This window comes from Lampris incognitus, chromosome 17 (genome assembly GCF_029633865.1).
Source record: "Lampris incognitus isolate fLamInc1 chromosome 17, fLamInc1.hap2, whole genome shotgun sequence".
Taxonomy (NCBI): Eukaryota; Metazoa; Chordata; class Actinopteri; order Lampriformes; family Lampridae; genus Lampris; species Lampris incognitus.
The window spans coordinates 24,935,111-24,955,211 of record NC_079227.1 but is presented as its reverse complement, the minus strand read 5'-3'; the positions used below and the strand labels follow the sequence as shown (position 1 = coordinate 24,955,211).

Genomic DNA, 20,101 nt, shown 5'->3' with positions numbered 1-20,101 from the left:
CTGCAGGGATAGGCTCCAGCATCCCGCGACCCCAATTTGGATAATGGAATGGAATTTATAGTTCTTTTACTGTACAATATATAAAACAAAAAAACAAACAGGTACAAAGGCCATGGTGTTGTCCACGCTCTGATAATGCTGCCATTGGAGCACACCAGGTTCATGAATTGACTTTAGGTCAACATAGAAATGAAAATAATCCTTAAAAGTCCTATGTATTTGTTTGGACGTGAATAATTTAGGATATAATGATAAGCATATCAATAGCTCTGACGACTCCTAGAGGATAAATGCTGAGTCTCATCACCAGCCAGTCAGACTAGCTTGGTCTAGTCAGAAAGGCACGAACTAAGGAAGCCTCTTGGATGAGAGGCGAAACGTCTTCACGGATATATACCAAGTCCAGTTGCACTTGATTCAACTCCTTTGGATAACCATGACCTGGATGAATGAGAACATTCCCAGACATAATTTAAGATCCAACCTAGTTAACCCCATCCAGGTAATGTCTTTATCAACACAGGCAAACTGTGGAGTCCACCCAACCGAGCCTAAACCCCGGGTAGAGGGGCCCGGAGAAGATGGCTTGGAAGGTGTGCAGGGGGGTCAGTGAACCAGGAGAGACGCTGTAGAAAGACACTGTTCCAGCTGACCAGTCCAGATACACTCCTACTTTATTGGAGCAGGGTGGGGAGGTTACGGCAGTGTTCACACCATTGTGCCAAGCCTTGTAGCCGTCTTGGCTGCAGCTCAGGCCCCAGGACAGATTATTACGTCCAATCCAGCAGTCATGTCCCTCTCCTTTCCTTTTCATCTGTCTGTAGGCGATTCCTATCAGAGCTCTCCCACACCACTCGGTCTCCCAGTAGCAGCGCCCGGTCAGACCCTCTTTACACAGCACCTGCGTCCAGAAATTGAACCTCTCTGGGTGATCGGGGTATGGCTGCTTTGTCCACCGCAAGGCCTTCCTGTTGCCGTTCGACAGAGACAGGTCTGTGTGTGCTGTATTGGGGTCCAGAGTGAGCATCGTGGCATCTAAACAGAGTAAAGACTGACAGTCACATACGCTGCATGGTTCCGTAATTGCTATTGGAGAAAGATTTGTATTTAAACAGGTCCATAGGAGGTGTTTCTCACATTTTTTGGGGCCTGGTTGGATCCTTGAGTCACCACACTGGTCAACACTGAGATCAGAACAAGAGATAATGACAGTACCAAGGAATTGACAGAGGGCTATGGTAATGTTAGTTGTTGAGCAGACATGTTGAACACACCAGAGCCATGCATGAAGATTAAGTTCACTCTTCTTTTTTTGGGGGGGGGGGGGTCCCATTTTTCTTCCCAATTGTGTCCAGTCAATTACCCCACTCTTCCGAGCAGCCCCAGTCGCTGCTCTGCCCTCTCTGCTGATCCAGGGAGGGCTGCAGACTACCACATGCCTCCTCCGATACATGTGGAGTCACCAGCCACTTCTTTTCACCCAACAGTGAGGAGTTTCGCCAGGGGGACGTAGCATGTGGGAAGATCACGCTATCCCCCCCACCCCGAACAGGCGCCCTGACCAACCAGAGGAGGCACTCGTGCAGCATCCAAGACACATACCCACATCTGGCTTGCCACCCGCAGACACAGCCAATTGTGTCTGCAGGGGGTGCCCGATCAAGCCAGAGGTAACACAGGGATTTGAACCAGCAGTCCCCGTGTTGGTAGGCAACAGCATAGAACGCTAGGCTACCCGGATTCCCCCGATTAAATTCACTCTTAACGAGTACTGACCGAGACAGAAAATTTTGTTGTCACAGATGTCTAGTAGGAGTCAAAGGGTCGACACCGTCATTACTACCTGAGTTTCTCCAGACTGCAGTGTGGGTCGTCCAGCAGGGCAGAGAGCAGCATCAGGCCACAGTCTCCTGGATGGTTGTAGCTCAGGTCAAGCTCTTTCAGATAGGAAGAGTTTGAATTGAAAGAGGACACCAGGTAAGTACAGCCTCTCTCTGTAACTCTACAAAAGGACAAACTTAAAAAAAAAAGTGGACACGTCATTTACTAAATGTGAATGACTAGCAGCAACTGATTTCTTCATGTTATTTACCTGTACCATGCTCAGATATAACTAATTATGGCACCACTTTACAACAAGGCATATATTATAAAGAGTTTATAATCGGTAACTACTTTATGTTAATAACGCATTTGTTAATGTCACAAATCAGTAATACGATTTAAAGCATTAATAAAAAGACGGGTTGCTAGGGTGGGAAACTACATTTTATCAACTCCAGAGTGTCTCAGTCAACATATTCTCAGAAACCACAAGACCGGCAAGAACTGCTGATTCACATCTTCAGTGAGCGACATTCAAATGACATGACTTGAAAATGTTGTGCAATGTGCTCACAAAAATCTGTTCTCACACAGTGGTGACGGCAACTACAGCTACAGTGGTTAGCTTTATAGTTAAGGTGAAGTTGTGGGTCAGCTGTCTTTATCTAGTCCCGAGGATCCCGTGAGAGTGGATTTAGAGAACAGGCCTGGTTCTCGATTGATTTGGAGTCGGGGGGGGGGTATTTTGGGTGGGCATGGGATCTCTTACCTTCAATTAAAAAAAAACATTGTATCTTTTGCAGATGAGGTCTCCAATTTGACTTTGTCACACTGTGTATGAAACCATATTGATTCTCACTGCAAGAGTCTCAGTTGGCATTAATAATTCTCCAACAAAAACAGATAACATATTATCTATTTCCCCCTCTTTTTCTTCAGCACTAAAATGTTAAACATGTCTCAAACTTATTCGTGTATAAGGCTTCCATAGGCCCATATATATGACCCCCCTCTCATGGCAACTTTGTAGGGTGGGCTTCCTGATCATCTGGGTGCACTTAGCCCACCCTAGCCCCCCTTTAAAACAAGGCCTGATGGAAACTCACCCCACGTGGGCTCCCATCCTTGCAACCCGAAAGAAAATATTAATGCATTATAACATCTTATCACTGCTTTACAACAATTAATATATTAGTTTTGTTTTTTTGCATTTCCCCCCTTTTCTCCCCAATTACTTGGCCAATTACCCCACTCTTCCGAGCCGTCCTGGTCACTGCTCCACCCCCTCTGCCAATCTGAGGAGGGCTGCAGACTACCACATGCCTCCTCCCACACATGTGGAGTCGCCAGCCACTTCTTTTCACCTGACAGTGAGGTGTTTCTCCAGGGGGATGTACCACATGGGAGGATCACACTATTCCCCCCAGTCCCCCCCCCCCGAACAGACACCCCAACCAACCAGAGGAGGCATTAGTGCAGCGAATAGGACATATACCCACATCTGGCTTCCCACCTGCAGACACGGCCAATTGTGTCTGTAGGGACGCTCGACCAAGCCGGAGGTAACACGGGGAATCGAACCGGCGATCCCTGCGTTGGTAGGCAACAGAATAGACTGCCATGCCACCTGGACACCCAATAAATTAGTTTTCAACAATTAATAAAGTAGTTAATAATGCTTATAAACAATTTATAAAGTATACCACATTTTAAAGTGCATCAGGGAACCTGACTTAGGACACTTGCATGAGTATTTCCAGTTTACAGTGAGGACTCCCTAGTCCACCAGATAGCTTCTGCACTCCCAAATCCTGCAAGTCATTTTCAGCCAGGTCCAACGTCTTCAGCTGAGAGCATTCTGAGCTGATAACTGCAGCCAGTGTGTCACAGCTTTGCTTTGTTAGGCTGCAGTATCTCAGTCTACAGGAAAAGGAAACAAAAAAGGAGCATGCACTGCCAGAATTACCTAATCAAAAACCTGTCTTGTCTGTAGATAAGCAAAACTATCTTTCAGTTCATAGTAGGTGATGACAATTGTACATCATGTACAGTATAGTAAAGTATATTGACCTTAGTGTCTCAAGGTTGCATTTCATAAGTCCGGCAGAGAGAAGTACTACCCCTGAGTCTGTCAGCTTGTTGTTACTCAGATCCACCTCTCTGAGTTGGGATGAGCTTATACCGGCAGCCAACATTTCACAGCAGTTCTCTGTCAGATTGCATCCATCCAATCTACAGTTGAGAAGCCAAAAAAAAAGAAGATAAGTGACAAAGCATTTTGCAGGTAAATGATCCTGTATGATGAGACTGGACCAAACTGAGAATGGTATTTGATTTAACTTGCTTGGCGTTATCATATGAGTGAGGCTCTGATAGTTTCAGGTAAGTTTTAAGTGATAGAATTACACTACATTAATAAAATAAAACAAAAACTTTACTGTAATGGTTCAAATTTGATGCCACTCATTTTGTCCACCATGGAAAAACCCCACCAATCTGTTCAAACAGCAGGTTAAAACAAATACCATAAAAATTGCTACCAAGTACAGTTTAAAACAAGTGTGGAAATTCAGTAGAGTGAATGATATCTTAGGTAGAAAAAGTCCATACTTCGCCACTTGGGATGCTTTGACAACAGGCAGCAGTCTTAGAAGACCTTCCTCAGACCTGGTGTACTTGCTGAGCTCGAACACATCCAACTTCTCTTCTGAAGTCAGTAACACAAAGACCAGAGCAGCCCACTGGGCTGGTGGAAGTTTCTCTCTGGAAAGGCTTCCTGAGCTCAGATAGCTCTGAATCTCTTCCACTAATGAGTGATCATTGAGCTCATTCAGACAGTGAAACAGATTGATACATCTCTCAGCAGATGGGTTATCTCTGATTCGTTCCTTTAGGTGTTTGATGACCTCTAGTCTAGTTTTTGAGTTTGTTCTGCTCTTGGACAGCAGTCTCTTCAAGAGTTTCTGATTACAATCTAACGACAGGCCCATAAGAAAGCGGAGGAAGATATCAAAATGCCCATTCTCACAGTTTATAGATTTTTCCACTGCTGCTTTGTAGAGGTTGACTGCGGATGGGTCTCTGAATTGAAATCGTCTTGAAACAGATGACTTTTTGATCAAGACGTTAACATCGTCATTGTTGAAGGTGAGAAACACATACAAAGCAGCGAAGAATTCCTGAATGCTCAGATGCACAAAGCAAAACACTTTATCCCTGCATGGCGTCAACTCCTCATTGAAGATCTGTGTGTAAATTCCTGAAAACAGTGATGCCTGTTTGACATCAATACCATTCGATGTGAGGTCTTTCTCATAGAAGATGAATTGGCCTCTCTCAAGCTCCTTAAAGGCCAACTTTCCTAATGCGAGGATACTGTTTCTTGCCCAGTCGGCATTTGACTCTCTTCTTCCATGCTGCCTCATGTTTGTGCTTTCCTCATTCAGGGCCAGAAAGTGAATGTACATTTGAGTAAGGGTCTTGGGCATGTCTTTGCTGTCTGTGGTGTCCGGCTTCTTCTCGAGAACTGTGGCAGCCATCCAACAGAAGACTGGTATGTGACACATGATGTGGAGGCTCCTACACGACTTCATATGCGAGATTATTCTGTTGGCCAGGCTCCCATCAGCGACTCTCTTCTTGAAGTATTCATCTTTCTGGGGGTTGTTGAATCCTCGCACTTCCGTCACCAAGTCCACGTACTCAGGCGGGATCTGACTGGTGGCCGCCGGTCGAGAGGTTATCCAAATGAGAGCGGCAGGAAGCAGACGTCCCTTGATGAGGTTTGTCAGAAGCACATCTATCGTGGATGGCTCTGCAACGTCACACATTATTTCACAGTTGTGAAAGTTGAGAGATAGGCGGCTCTCATCCAGACCGTCAAGGATAAACAACACCTGGTACCTGACACATGTCAAGATACCCAGGTCTCTAATCTCAGGGAAAAAGAGGAAGAGAAGCTCTGAGAGACTAAAGATTTTCTTATTCATCACATTCAGTTCTCGAAATGAAATCGGAAATACAAATTCCAAGTTCCTGTTTGCTCTCTCTTCAGCCCAGTCCAAAAGGAACTTTGTGACAGATATTGTTTTTCCGATGCCAGCAACTCCTCTTGTGATCACAGTTCTTATAGGATGCTCTTGTCCAGGTAAAGGAACAAACATATTGTTGCATTTGATCGTTCTCTCTTGTGCCATTTTTATCTTGGATGCCGTCTCAATCTGCCTCACCTCATGCTCATTATTGACCTGACCACATCCCCCCTCAGTGATGTAAAGCTCAGTGTAGATCTTTTCGAGGAGTACTTTGCTCCCTTGTGTCTGAAGTCCCTCAAGCACATGGCTGAACCTGCTCTTCAGCTTGTTCTTAATTTCCTGTTGACATTTCACGAGATGATCTTCTGAAAGAGGCAATGCATATGCAATGATCAAATGTTCCAGGTGTTCACAAGTCAGTCAGTCGGTGGACAACAAAATCTATCTGTAATATAAACAAAATTATCAATAAAACATCATTACCTACCCTCTAATAACTTACTGCTGGCTTCAGAGTTCGGAACAGCAGAGGATTCTGTGGTGACATGTTTGGGCAAAACTTCTGATGGATGTATAGAATTTGCAGAAGGACAGAAAGTTGAAGAAGAGCGGACATTTAAACATGGAAAAATGTTCATTTTAATTGTTACGACCTCTTATCTGGAATTATTATACACGTAGCCCTCCACGATCGTATTTCAATTCACCTGCCCACTAACTGGGGATGAAAAGAAGCTATCTAGTTATATCTCTGTACAATGCATCACACATCTTTCTATGTTTTTTTATTGCATGCATTCTCTGCTAACCCTTGTTTTCTGTTCAGGTCAAAATGATCCTTTTTAAATAACCAATATTAACCATAAATATTGGTTATATTATTGATAATTGAGATGAAACTACATTTTCTCAATAATCCAGGTGTGGAAATCTCAGAAAAGTTGAATCAGTTCATCTGGACACCAAGTGTAGTTGGAAAACATTTCATCGCTCATCTAAGTGACCTTGTCAGTTTTCACCTGGCTGCAGGTTTCCCCACCATTTTAAACAGTATAGTTGCATAATGACCAAAACCAGTGATCTAATCTTTGATCACTGGTTGATTGTTGTTTTTCATAATGTACTATGCTATTTATAAAGTTAGAGATATCTGCAGCCAGGTGAGAACTGAGGAAATCACTTAGATGAGTGTTGAAAAATGTTCCCACAAAACTTGGTGTCCAGATGAACTGATTCAACTTTTCTAGGATTTTTCAGCTGTATTGATATAAAATTAAAATAGGTGTCCTGGGTGAATGTGACTGACAAACACTACATCCGTTGCTAATTAGTGAACAGAACATGAGGGTTGAATTAAGCAAATTGGAAATAAATAAATGAATTAAATTATGGTTACATTGAAGTTGATATTCTCTGTGTACCTTGGTTTTTGGAGTTGATATTGATGTTGAAATTGATTTGATTAACTTGGCAGTCCTTGACGGAGGGAGCCACCACAGTGCCTCCATTTTGGGCTATACAGTTGAGATAGGCTGAATGGACGACAGGCTGAGTAGGTGGAACTGGCTCTGAGAGAAACCATGAAGTCAGTTTGACCAACTCAATTTGAGAATGAGTCTTTATTTAATTGATATCAACCATTTGAATAACAGCAACCCTCTTACAATATGATCAACAGAGCATAATTAGGCTTCTTATCAAAGAATATGTTTTAGGACAAATTGCAATCATGGTAATATTGATGTATCTCAGGGAACGTCATTTACTGTGGTAGCAAGAATTTAACAGTCAACTTAACTAGTTTAACAGTGTTCCCAGTAAATCCCATAGACTAATATCTCTATTGTTTTCTTACCAATATAAAATCCTTACCTGGACAGTTGTCTATCTTTTCTGCAGTATGTTTCAGCACTTCCTCAGCTTCTTTGCAGTCATATGTGTTCTCTCTATCCATTATTTTCTGCCTATAAATATGTATTTTAGTTCTAATAATAGAAGGACAGTGGTCAGTCAGTGTTGTTATTTATTCATTCAATATGCAATCCTTCAGCTGTTTTCCATACCCGCCGTGAAATGGAACTGCAGTGTTTTTTGTTCGGTTCTCAAATTACAAAAGCAGTGGGAGTGGGAGATGCAAATGGTAAATCTCAGATAAATGCTATTAAGCCTCTCATATGTATATATGCACAATCCAGTGAGTCAAGTAAATTCTTTATGAGACAGTACAAGCCTGTTTCATGCCACAAGCAATCATCAGCTGCTTATGGCATGAAACAGGCTTGTACTGTCTCATTAAGAATTTACTTGGCTCACTGGATTATTTTGCCCCTTATTTGTTGAGCACTTTCCCTAACGTTGAGTGTTTCTTTTAACAAAGTTTTATATATATATAGTGAGTCAAGTAAATTCTTTATGAGACAGTACATGAAACAGGCTTGTACTGTCTCAACGAATTTACTTGACTCACTGGATTTTATATATATATATATATAAATATATAAATATATACACACACACACACACACACACACACACACACACACACACACACACACACACACACACACACACACACACACACACACACACACACACTTTGGATGGGATAAACATGTCACGTCACTCTGGATTAGTATTAACACAGTTACAATAGTTATAATGTTTGAGATAGATTTCACATATAACAGTAACATGGGAATAAAAATAGGCGTTGGTAAGATATGATGAATTGTCCCCATGCAAACATTTCAGAAAAGAATCCGCCCTTGGTCTTAACCATCTCAGGCTGACACACATTTTGAGGAGTTCTCAACTTCAGTGAACATGTAAAGTCCAAAAGTCAGCATATTGGTGATTAGGAAACAAGTGTCAGAGTACTTACGTCTCGCATTCAGAAACGGCGATTTATTGGCACAAGGACGCGTCGATGCATTTCGGCGCCAGTCGCCATTCGGGGGACAGGTTGTAACGCAGACAACATCACATGAAGCTGTCAAGTTAGCGGATCGTGACAGACCGAAAGGAACCATAACAGGAAGCATGGTGTTCTGAGCGCTGTGGTTGTGCAAAAAGTCTGACCGTTAGCTGTATTTTTTTTCTTCTTTTTTTTTTATGAACCAGAGATTTTGAAAGCTTGATTTCATCATTCAGAAAGCAGATTTACTTTCGTATTCCATGTCAAGAAAACATTCTACAAGATCAGAATCTACCCGCTATCTCTCATGATTTAATTTGTTTTGTCTTATGATTCAGTATAGCTGTCATCCTTGATATGGATCTTATTAAACTAACAGTTCAGCATCCGTTAATAATGACCCCAGTACCTACGGCGCGGTGTTAAGAGGACACAATTGTTATTATTTTTTATTGACAAGAATACAAACGATACAGGAACTAGTGTGTTATGACTAGCTTAGCTTGCGGTCATTCAAAGCTTGTGTTAACTGATAGGTTGGCTGAGAAGTCCATTATTTGACCACGTCACAATATCATCAGACCAATCAACTATAAACAACCTTACACCTTTACACTCGATGGCCATAACAAAAGTAAATAAATTAATGACCTGCAGTATTAACAATAATAATGATGATAATGTTGAACAAGAGGACTGTCATGTACCGGTTTGGCATGTAAGGGCACCCGTATGTATGTGACGTCACCTGTTGACGTGGGGAGAAGCGCGAGGAATATTATTCGGGCAGTCTTGCAATACGGTGGAATAAAGCAAGCCACGTTAGGCATTGTGTAATAACGGTGTGCCTAATCATTTATAATCAATGACACCTAAATAAGCATATAGGTGGGAATAACGGATCAGAACAATGGCGACGAGTGATGTACCGAGCCTAAGCTAAGTGATGAGCTAAAGTTCGTAACGTATAGTTAGATCTGAAGTGTAGCTAACAGTTGTAGCTAGCTAGCGCGGCAGCATGGAAAAGACAGCATGCGTACCGGCGTTTGATTGCTACTCCGACCCGGCGACTTTGGGGCCGCGATGGACAAGATGGCTAATGTCATTTGAACTGTTTGCTGATGGGAAAGGTCTGATCATCGATGATAACACCGAGGATGCAGTGAAGCAGCGCCGGAGAGCACTTCTTTTGCATCACGCAGGTGATGCCGCTGTTGCAACTTTGAACAGATATTTCGTGCCTCAAGTAAATGCTACATTCGCCCGCCGGACATTTCAGAAAATCTCTCAGAATCAAGGGGAGACCGTACAACAATTCGCTACACGCTTGAGACGTGCGGCAAAAGACTGCGGTTTTGGTGGAGACAGACGATCAGATTAGAGATGCAATTGTAAGCAAATGCACGTCAAGTTATACTCGCCGTAGACTCCTTGAGGAGCGTGGTTTGGTGCTTGCTCGTGCTCTCGAGTTGGCGGCACAGTGTGAACAAATTGCAGAACAAATGGCGGAGATGTCTGTGAGGGAGGGGAAAGCAGAGGCGACGGTGAGTCGTGTCTCACAGAAAGGAGGGAAATATCAGAAAAGAGGACAAGGGAGACCGGGCGCGGATAGAGGAAAAATGGACAAAACGTGTTTTAGATGTGGACATTCAGACCACTTTGGGAAAGACCCCAATTGTCCCGCGCGCGGCCAAACGTGTCGCAAATGCAATGGTAGAGACCATTTCGCAAAGCAATGCAATACAAAAGGTGCAACAGGAAAGGAAAAAGTGCATAAAGTAGAGATAGAAGAACATGATTATGCCTTTGTATTGAGTGATACAAACAAGTCAGATAGGCTCAACATAAATGTGGGAGGAGTTAGCTTGAAGATGCTTGTCGACTCCGGGGCTACTTGCAATGTGATAGACGAAAAGACCTGGGAGGGTTTAAAGTCAGAGAAAATTAGGTGCCACTCATATGTCCCAAAGCCGGAAAGGAAACTATTTTCTTATTCATCTAACCAACCTCTACCCATTAAAGGGGCGTTCACATGCAAAGTAAAAATAGGAGAACGCTGTGAACAAGCAGAATTCATAGTAATCAGAGGTGATGGAGAACCACTACTAGGAAAAGAGTTGGCCATGAAACTAGGTGTACTGAAAATAGGTGCCAACATATCAGCCGTCAGAGACATGAACCGATCACTTCAGCAGCAGTACCCGACTGTATTTCAGGGGGTAGGGAAGCTGAAAACAAAACATAAAGCTACACATAGACCCAGAGGTGACACCAGTAGCACAGCCACTCAGGCGTATACCCTTCAACCTACGGGCGCCTGTGGAGGCCAAGATAAAAAACACTCCGTTTGAATTCGGTCCAGAACAGAAACAAGCGTTTGAGGCGCTGAAAGAGGGCTTAGCCAAAGCAGGGACACTAGCCTACTTTAACAAAGATGCACCGACCAAAATCATTGCAGATGCTAGTCCAGTGGGATTAGGAGCAGTGTTAGTACAGACCCAGAATGGAGAAAATGTTCCCATTTGTTATGTCAGTCGTGGTCTAACCGACTGTGAACGCAGGTATTCTCAGACAGAGAAAGAGGCCTTAGGTCTGGTATGGGCGTGTGAAAGGTTACACCCATACATCTATGGTAGACGATTAGACTTGGTTACAGACCACAAACCTCTTGAATCTATATACAACCCACGCTCGAAACCATGCGCTCGTATAGAGCGATGGGTCCTAAGGTTACAGCCTTATGATTTTAAAGTAGTACATATCTCGGGCAAAAAGAACATAGCAGACCCACTATCACGTCTGCTGGGGAACAGCGCACTGAAACAGAAACATGCACACGGATCCGACGAGTATGTGAGATTTGTTGCAGTGAGTGCCACACCCAGAGCATTGACAACCCACGAGGTGGAGGAGGCATCAGCCCACGACGAGGAGCTGATCGAGGTGCGTAAAGCTATTGAGAGTGGACACTTTGAGAAGTGCGCAGCATATGCAGCGGTGGCTAGTGAGTTATGTGTAATGGGACAGTTGGTTCTACGTGGAACGCGTATTGTGCTGCCACAAGTACTGCGGGCACACGCTCTCTCACTAGCACACGAAGGACACTTAGGAATTGTCGGAACTAAACAGCACCTCAGGAACAAAGTCTGGTGGCCAACAATGGACAGAGCAGCCGAGAGACATTGTAGGTCATGCCACGGATGCCAAGTTGTTGCTCGGCCAGACGCACCGGAACCGTTAAGACCAACAGAGTTACCAGAGGGGCCCTGGCAAGATATTGCCATTGACTTACTCGGACCCCTGCCGACAGGTGACTCGATTCTAGTTGTAGTTGATTACTACAGCCGCTACTATGAGTATGACGTGTTAAAGTCCACAATCACGTCAACAGTGATAGACAGTCTAGAGACAATCTTCAGTCGACATGGACTTCCCGTCACACTGAGGTCGGACCAGGGTCCTCAGTTCAAATCAGAGGAGTTCAGTGAGTACTGTGACACCAACGGAATCAAGCATGAGAAAACAACGCCACGATGGGCGCAGGTGAACGGCGAGGTAGAACGTCAAAACGCCTCGCTGATGAAGAGGATTCGCATCGCTGTTTCAGATGGACTCAATTGGAAGCGAGAACTTAGAAAGTATGTGACAGTATACCGGAGCATCGATCACGCGACCACAGGGAAGAGTCCCGCAGAGTTGCTCTTCAAAAGAAAGATGAGGGGGAAGCTGCCAAGCATCACAGCAGCACACGGTGATCAGGAGGTAAGAGACAGAGACGCAGAACAGAAAGGACAATCAAAGATCTATGCAGACGAACGGCGTCACGCCAGGTACTCGGATGTCAATGTCGGTGACACGGTCCTGGTGAGACAAGAAAAGACTGATAAACTGACAACACTATTCAACACAACGCCACACAAGGTGGTGAGCAAATCAGGAAACCAAGTTGTCGTCGAATCTCCAACCGGAGCCAGATACACACGGAACACAACATTCGTGAAGCGATACACCAGTACTCAGGAGACACCTGCCGGAGCAGAAGCATCACAGGATGCCGAGGACTGCACATCAAACAGAGAGACACTGGGTGCTCAAAACGCAGAGCGGAGCAACACCAGCAATGACGCCCCGGGGGCAGACAGGCCTCCAAGAGAGAGACGCTTGCCATCGAGGCTGGCAGACTATGATATGACATAGACTGGAGAAATGTAAAAAAAAAACTGTTGGGTCAAGTTCAGTGACGATTGTTGTTTGATGATGCAAATGTGAAATTAACATGTTAAAAGGTCTTATATGTTTACAGACTGTTCATAAGTGAATATGTGTTAATGGAGAATTAATACATGGTTCTAATTAAGGTGAAAGCATACAGAATATGCGGTATGTGTTTTGGTTAGGAATGTTTTGATACTGTCATTATATGGGTTCATATTTTTTAATTGAAAATAACCTGAAGTTTATTTCCCAGAAAAGGAGGGATGTCATGTACCGGTTTGGCATGTAAGGGCACCCGTATGTATGTGACGTCACCTGTTGACGTGGGGAGAAGCGCGAGGAATATTGTTCGGGCAGTCTTGCAATACGGTGGAATAAAGCAAGCCACGTTAGGCATTGTGTAATAACGGTGTGCCTAATCATTTATAATCAATGACACCTAAATAAGCATATAGGTGGGAATAACGGATCAGAACAAGGACAATTGTTTTCGGCTCTGCCGCTGGCCTCTACGTCAAAACCAGATAATCTGGACTTCCGGTTGAGCGGCAAATGGCGTAAGACCTACTTTTTAGGGCTCCTGCAGAATCCTTGCTAATTCCATATTTTTAACGACGTCGTCATTAAGCTATTACGCAAAACGCTCAAGTCTGTTATGAGTAAACCAAAGTATAGCTGAAGATCAGTAAAACCAACGCGGATGGCGTCTGTAACCAGGTTAAAATTAATGTTTTTATTTTATTTTGTTTGAGTATGAAATATCACCAAATCCTGTCTGTGTGCTGTTATTTGTGTTTACTACATTTTATTTTATGTCATTATTTACTTTTATGTATGTTTTACAACGACCGTCATATACATGTACTGTCGCTTTAAGAGAGAGGTCTTGTGGGTACACGGAAGAGGGAACGCGGGAGAGGCCATTTTTTTGTTTTGTGGGGGGAGTGTCAAGCAGCGATCGAGCCGAGCCACGCGTGTTTCTTACAGTAGGACAGTTTTGCTGGTTGAGGAGAACGTAACCTTGAGTATCCCTGTAAGAAGATACTGCAAGCTGTGGGATAAAATACTTGTTTATCCTTTCTTACATCGGAGTCCCGTGGAAGGTTTCTCCTTCTAACGCACGCGAGTGAAGTCCGGGCAGTGGTTGAACTTCGACCCCCACGTCCGTAAGAAACACCGCTCCCGCTGGAGGACTGGACGTTTGTCGAAGGGTTTGAAACCAAAATAAATGGCAAGGTGGGCCAAATAGAGTCCTGTGTGTCCCCCCTCCTTCCATGATCGTGATGATGATGATGAGAGACTGAGGGCCCCCCACAACACCTGGGGCCCCACCCAACTAGAACACAACGCAGAGCTAATGATGAGAGTGACGGGCATGCAGCAGGCTGACCAGCATAGAACAGCATAGGACTGCCCCCGTTACATTGGTGCCGTGACCCTCCTGGATCCTGAGAGTGACATCAGTTGCTCGCCGCGGGAGGCTGCTGTCGTCATCAAGCCCCAGACGTCCTCAGGTATTTCTATAGACTGTACGCTCATGTTACAGTGGACTGGAGTTGAGCTGTGTGGACACTGGACAGTCATAGCTGTGGTTACCATGGACTGGGCTTGTGAACAGGACATTTGTATATACTGAAGGAAGAAAAACACACAAAAAAAAGGAAAAAAGGTTCATGTTGATGTGATTGAAGGACTCGTGTGAATAATCTATTGATGTAAACTACTGGATATGTGCATATGTGATTAATCTATTGGTGAATTTGTTGATTGTGTGTGATTGTTTCAATCTCTTAGTGATTTCTAGATTCAATTATTTAAATGAATTGAGCTTTTCACTTTTTTATTTTATTTTTTATTTTATCTGAGTGTTAGAGGTGGGAACATGGCAGAGGGTGGTTCGTACGTAGGTGGGGGTAACATTGCTGATCAGGATCTTTTGGATCGCCAGTGTGCTATGGAGAGGGGGTACCAGTTAGATGTGGGTGGGGGTTTACGGCTAGGTGTAGGTAGGAGTTTCGGGCAGCTCTCAGAGGGCGGGGAACCAGACACCAGAGCACCAGGACCTAGAGACCTGACCACATTTGGCACTCCTCAGTTCACCTCCACACGCTACGTAGAACGGGCCAGGCCAGGTATCTGCGAAGGGGCTGTGCTGGGTAACAGCAAGCAGCCAGTGGGTGAGTTAGCCATGCTCATTACTCAGTTGGCAGAGAAGATAGGAGAGTCAATCACTGCTAAGCTGCAGGAAACACAAATGCTTAGAAACACACACACAAACAGTGCTAAGTCTGCTGAACAGCGTTCGGAGACAGTGCCTAGTGTTAGAGTAGTAATGCAGACAGACGCTAGGGAGCCTCCTATTTTCAGGGGCGATAGCTCTGATAAGTTTACAGTTCATGAGTGGGAGAGCCTTATGACTTTGTATTTGAGGAAGCGAGCCATTCCAGTTAGTGAGCATTCACATGAGATTCTAGCTAAGCTTATGGGGAAAGCAGGGGACGTGGTGAGGATAAAGCTGCGCAACACATCTGTCGACCACATAGCGAACCCCCACATTATTTTTGATGTACTGAAGCAACACTTTAGTGACTTCACATACTCGAGCATGCCCCTGGCGGACTTTTACAGTACGCTGCCCAAGCCAGGTGAGGACGCTATGGAGTATTGGATTAGGCTTAATAAGACAGTGGAGGTGGCTGACGAATGCTTGAAGCGGCAAGGCCGTAGTATTGAAGAGCCAAGCCACGAGGTAAGCATGATGTTTATCAAACACTGTCCAGATCAATCTCTTGCCAATGTTTTTAAGTTCAAGTCCGCAGGGAAATGGTCTGCTAGCGAGATCCAAGAGAGGCTTGATGAGCACATGCTGGAGAGGAAGTCCCGTGTTGCTGCAGGTGGACAACGTGAAGCAGGCGCAGTAGAGCGTAGGTTCCATTCACAGGTTCATGTCCCTGTAGTCGACGTGGCTCCTGACTTGAACACGACCGTGCCGATGGTGCCATCTCCCCACCCGGCTCATGCGTCATCTCCTACACCATTTTGTGCAAGGTCTCCTACACCGTCTCCTGCACCTGTCTCTGGCGGTGATGATTATATGAGGAGTTTGGTGAGCTTGCTAGACCGTTTGGTCAAAATGTAGACTCAGGTTCCAGTTAGCGCTGCAGTCCGGACACCGACGCTGACTCAACCGCCAGCTAGCGCCGCAGGGCAGGTGCCAGACGCACCGCAGCGGTTGTGCAGGGTTTGTAAGTCTCCGGATCACTCCACATTTTCCCACTGCAGCCGGGAGAACCGATGTATAAACTGTTTGTCTCCTGGTCATTGGAAGAGGGACTGTCCTCACCCTCAGCCGCCCAACCAGCTCCGTTCTCAGCCTGGTGGAAGAGCTGGTCATCAGTCTCGTCCGTTAAACTACCAAACCCACACCTAGAGAGGGATGGTGTGGGTAAAGTAGATGTATCCCTCACTGATGTCTCCGACCTGGCTCATTTGTATGAAGACAAGTGTGCCAAAGCACCTCAGGGTTCGCGTATGGTCATTCAGGTGACACAGAGGATTCAGGCTTTCAGTGACTTGTTCTATGCTCCTGTTCTTGTCAACCAGAGTGTGCAGCTTAATGGTTTGTTGGATACTGGCTCTATGTCATGCAGTATCAGTGAAAATGCAGTAGAGAAGCTCCGCTCTGGGGGTGTTTTACCTGAGAAGCAGCAGCAGCCTGAAGAGAACATTGTCTTGATTGGCTGCGGTGGTCTGGAGACTAGGCCTGATGGGTTTTATGACCTCAACATGCAGCTTTATGGTGTTTCCTTTTTCATACCCACTCTGGTCGTGCCCGGTCAGCATGATGATCTGATAGTCGGCACAAACGTCATTAAACATGTGGCCCATGTACTCAAGAGTGGTACTGAGTACTGGGACATTGCGTCCAGACAGGAACATCCGTCTAGTCCTGACGTTGAACAGTTCTTGTCCATGTTCACGAATGTAGAGCGCTGGAGGGGTGGTGCAGTTCCTGGGAAGATAGGTACTGTTAAGCTCTCCCAGGCCGTGACACTCTTACCGAGGCACGAGCACTTAGTCTGGGGCAGACTTCCTGCTAAGGTGCCTATGTCAGCTGGAAGCACTGTTGTTGTGGAGCCGACAGACTCCAAGGCCATGCCACGCGGTGTCCTCGTAGGTCGACTTGTCACACCGCTCTGGGGTGATAGGTGGGTACCCATGACTGTTGTCAATCCATCTGACAAAGCCATCACGCTGAAAAGGAACTGCAAGTTGGCTGATGTGTTTCCATGCTTGGCGATTGAGGACTTTAATGTTTTCCAGGGACTGCAATCAGTTGCGGGGAGGCATGAGTCCAACGCCACAGGTAGTGCCTGTCCCCCTGTCCAGCCGGCTAGGAGTTTGTCAGAGCTCGGACTCAGTGACATTGACCTCAGCTCCTGTCAGGTTAGTGAGGCATGCAAGTCCCAGCTCACTCAGCTGCTCATCGAGTACCATGACATCTTCTCCAGGGACTCTCTGGACTGTGGCGAGGTCACAGGATACACACACCGCATCCATCTGGTGGATGAGCGCCCCTTTCGCTTGCCCTACAGGAGGGTTCCCCCAGCCCACTATCAGAAGTTGAGACAGGTTCTCACTGATATGGAGGAGAAAGGGATTATCCGGAAGTCCTCGAGCGCATATGCTTCACCGCTGGTTATGGTATGGAAGAAGGATGGCGGGCTTCGGATCTGCACTGATTTCAGATGGCTGAATGCTCGGACCTTGAAAGACGCTCATCCCTTGCCACACCAGTCGGACTGTCTTGCCGCGCTGGGTGGTAACTGCCTCTTTAGTACGATGGACCTCACCTCTGGCTTCTTCAACATCCCAATGCATGAAGATGACAAGAAGTACACTGCTTTCACGACTCCCCTTGGGTTGGATGAATACAATCGCATGCCACAGGGCCTTTGTAATAGCCCTGCAGCCTTCATGAGAATGATGATTGGGATCTTTGGGGATCTGAACTTCACGAAGCTTTTGTGCTATCTTGATGATCTTCTTGTCTTCGCGCCGTCAGAGGTTGAGGCTCTGTCGAGGCTCCGCACTGTGTTTCAGAGGTTGAGGGAGAACAACTTGAAACGGGCTCCGAAAAAGTGTCATCTGCTGCAGAAGCGGGTGCGGTTTTTGGGCCACGGGGTTGATGGCGGAGGTGTGTCTGTCGATCCCTCCAAAGTAGAGGTCATCTCCAACATGACAGTGCAGGATCTCATGGAAGGTGATGGGTGCACGCCTTCTGTTCGTAGGATCAAATCTTTCCTTGGTATGGTATTTTACTACCAACATTTCCTCCCGAACTGCTCCTCCGTGGCTAAGCCCCTGTTCGCCCTTACAGCTGGACAAAAGAGGAGGGGGAGGTCGGCTAAGGATAAGAAGCCCCATGGCAGCTTCCGTAAGCTTACCTCCGCAGACTGGACGGTGGAATGTGGGGAAGCATTTGATCTGTTGAAGACGATGTTACTGGAGTGTGTGGTGCTTGCCCATCCAGACTTTGAGGTGCCTTTCATTTTGTCGGTCGATGCGTCTTTGGATGGACTCGGCGCGGTGCTGTCTCAAGTGCCCCGAGGAGAGTCCAAGGCCAGACCTGTTGGTTTTGCAAGCAAGTCCCTCAGTGCCTCACAGCGGAAGTATCCAGCTCATAGACTGGAGTTCATGGCGCTGAAGTGGAGTGTTTGTGAAAAGTTCAGCCACTGGCTGAAGGGTCAAAGCTTCACCGTTTGGACAGATAATAATCCGCTGACTTATCTCCTAACGAAGCCGAAGCTTGACGCGTGTGAGATCCGCTGGGTGTCTAAGTTGGCGTCTTACACTTTCGATCTCAAACACCTGCCAGGGAAGAAAAACGTGGTGGCGGATGCCTTGAGTCGCGACCCTTTTTCCAAGCCCGTCAGTCAGAGGCTACTTAGGGAGCCCTACCCGGCCCTTGTTCAGGAAGCCGACGGGGTTGAGGGGGACTCTGTGCAGGATGTTTTCAGACTCAGTTGCCAGTCCCAAACAGTGAGTAGTGCGCGATCTGGGTTTGCTTGTGATGCAGCTGAGGTCAGGGCTTTTTGTCAAGCCAAATGTGACTGGCCTGATGCATCAGTATTCACAGCACTCAGTTTGGTCCAGCACGTTCAGCATCTGTCGGGTGGTCAGGATACACTGCCAATGTTATCCACCGAGGAGCTCAGGTTGAGTCAGGAGCAGGACCCCTGCATCTCCAAGGTGTTGCCCTTTGTCGCTGTTCGGAAGCGGCCATCGAGACGTGAGAGGCATGGTGCTGACCAGAAGGTCCTCAGGTTGTTGAAACAGTGGGAGTAGTTGGAAGTCAATGATGGTGTTTTGTACAGGGTGACAAAGGACCCAGTGTCTAAGCAGAGGAGGTCTCAGTATGTTTTACCTCTGAGTCTGAAAGACAAGGCACTGTCTGGCATCCACGATCACGCTGGTCATCAGGGCCAGGACCGTACTCTCTCTCTTGCAAGGCAGCGTTTTTATTGGCCTGACATGGAGAGGGATATTAGAGCATATGTCAGATGCTGTCGGAGATGTGTGTTTGGGAAGACCCCAGAGCCAGCTGCTTGCGCGCCCCTGGAGAGCATTAAAACTTCCGCACCGATGCAGCTTGTGTGTATGGATTTCTGGTCCGCTGAGGACAGTAAGCAGCGGTCAGTCGATGTCTTAGTGGTTACTGACCACTTCACTAAGCTTGCTCACGCATTCCCCTGCACCAATCAGACAGCGAAGCAGGTTGCCAAGAAACTCTGGGATCATGTATTCTGTGTTTACGGGTTTCCGGAGAGAATACATTCTGACCAGGGCACAAACTTTGAGAGCAACCTGATTGCAGAGCTTCTCAAGTTGGCGGGTGTAGCGAAGTCCCACACGACGGCCTACCATCCTATGGGTAATGGCGGGACAGAGCGTTTTAATCGCACGATGGGGAATATGCTCCGTTCCCTTCCACTTCAGCAGAAGCAACAGTGGCCTCAGCAGATCCATTCTCTCACGCTCGCGTACAATGCCACTGTTCACGAGACCACGGGTTATGCGCCTTTCTTCCTGATGTATGGGCGTGTCCCAAGAC

General features: G+C 46.1%; 1 protein-coding gene across 1 annotated transcript; it reads right to left on the bottom strand.

Moving 5' to 3' along the window:
• Positions 1–42: 42 nt before the first annotated feature.
• On the bottom strand, positions 43–6,496 carry LOC130127161 (NLR family CARD domain-containing protein 3-like). Its single transcript, XM_056296732.1, has 7 exons — positions 6,346–6,496; positions 4,435–6,223; positions 3,895–4,056; positions 3,571–3,744; positions 1,844–2,017; positions 1,138–1,184; positions 43–1,035 (listed from the first exon to the last, which is right to left on the bottom strand). The coding sequence occupies exons 1-7, from the start codon at positions 6,494–6,496 to the stop codon at positions 515–517; spliced, it is 3,018 nt and encodes a 1,005-aa protein (XP_056152707.1). The 3' UTR covers positions 43–514.
• Between the last annotated feature and the right edge of the window lie 13,605 nt (positions 6,497–20,101).

Excerpts from the sequence above, each read along its gene's own strand:
- LOC130127161 (XM_056296732.1), bottom strand. The coding sequence starts at position 6,496 with ATGAACATTTTTCCATGTTTAAATGTCCGCTCTTCTTCAACTTTCTGT. Across the intron at positions 6,224-6,345 it reads CAGCAGTAAGTTATTAGAGG|AAGATCATCTCGTGAAATGT; the intron begins GTAGGTAATGAT and ends TGCCTCTTTCAG. Across the intron at positions 1,036-1,137 it reads CCAACCAGGCCCCAAAAAAT|ATGCCACGATGCTCACTCTG; the intron begins GTGAGAAACACC and ends TACTCTGTTTAG.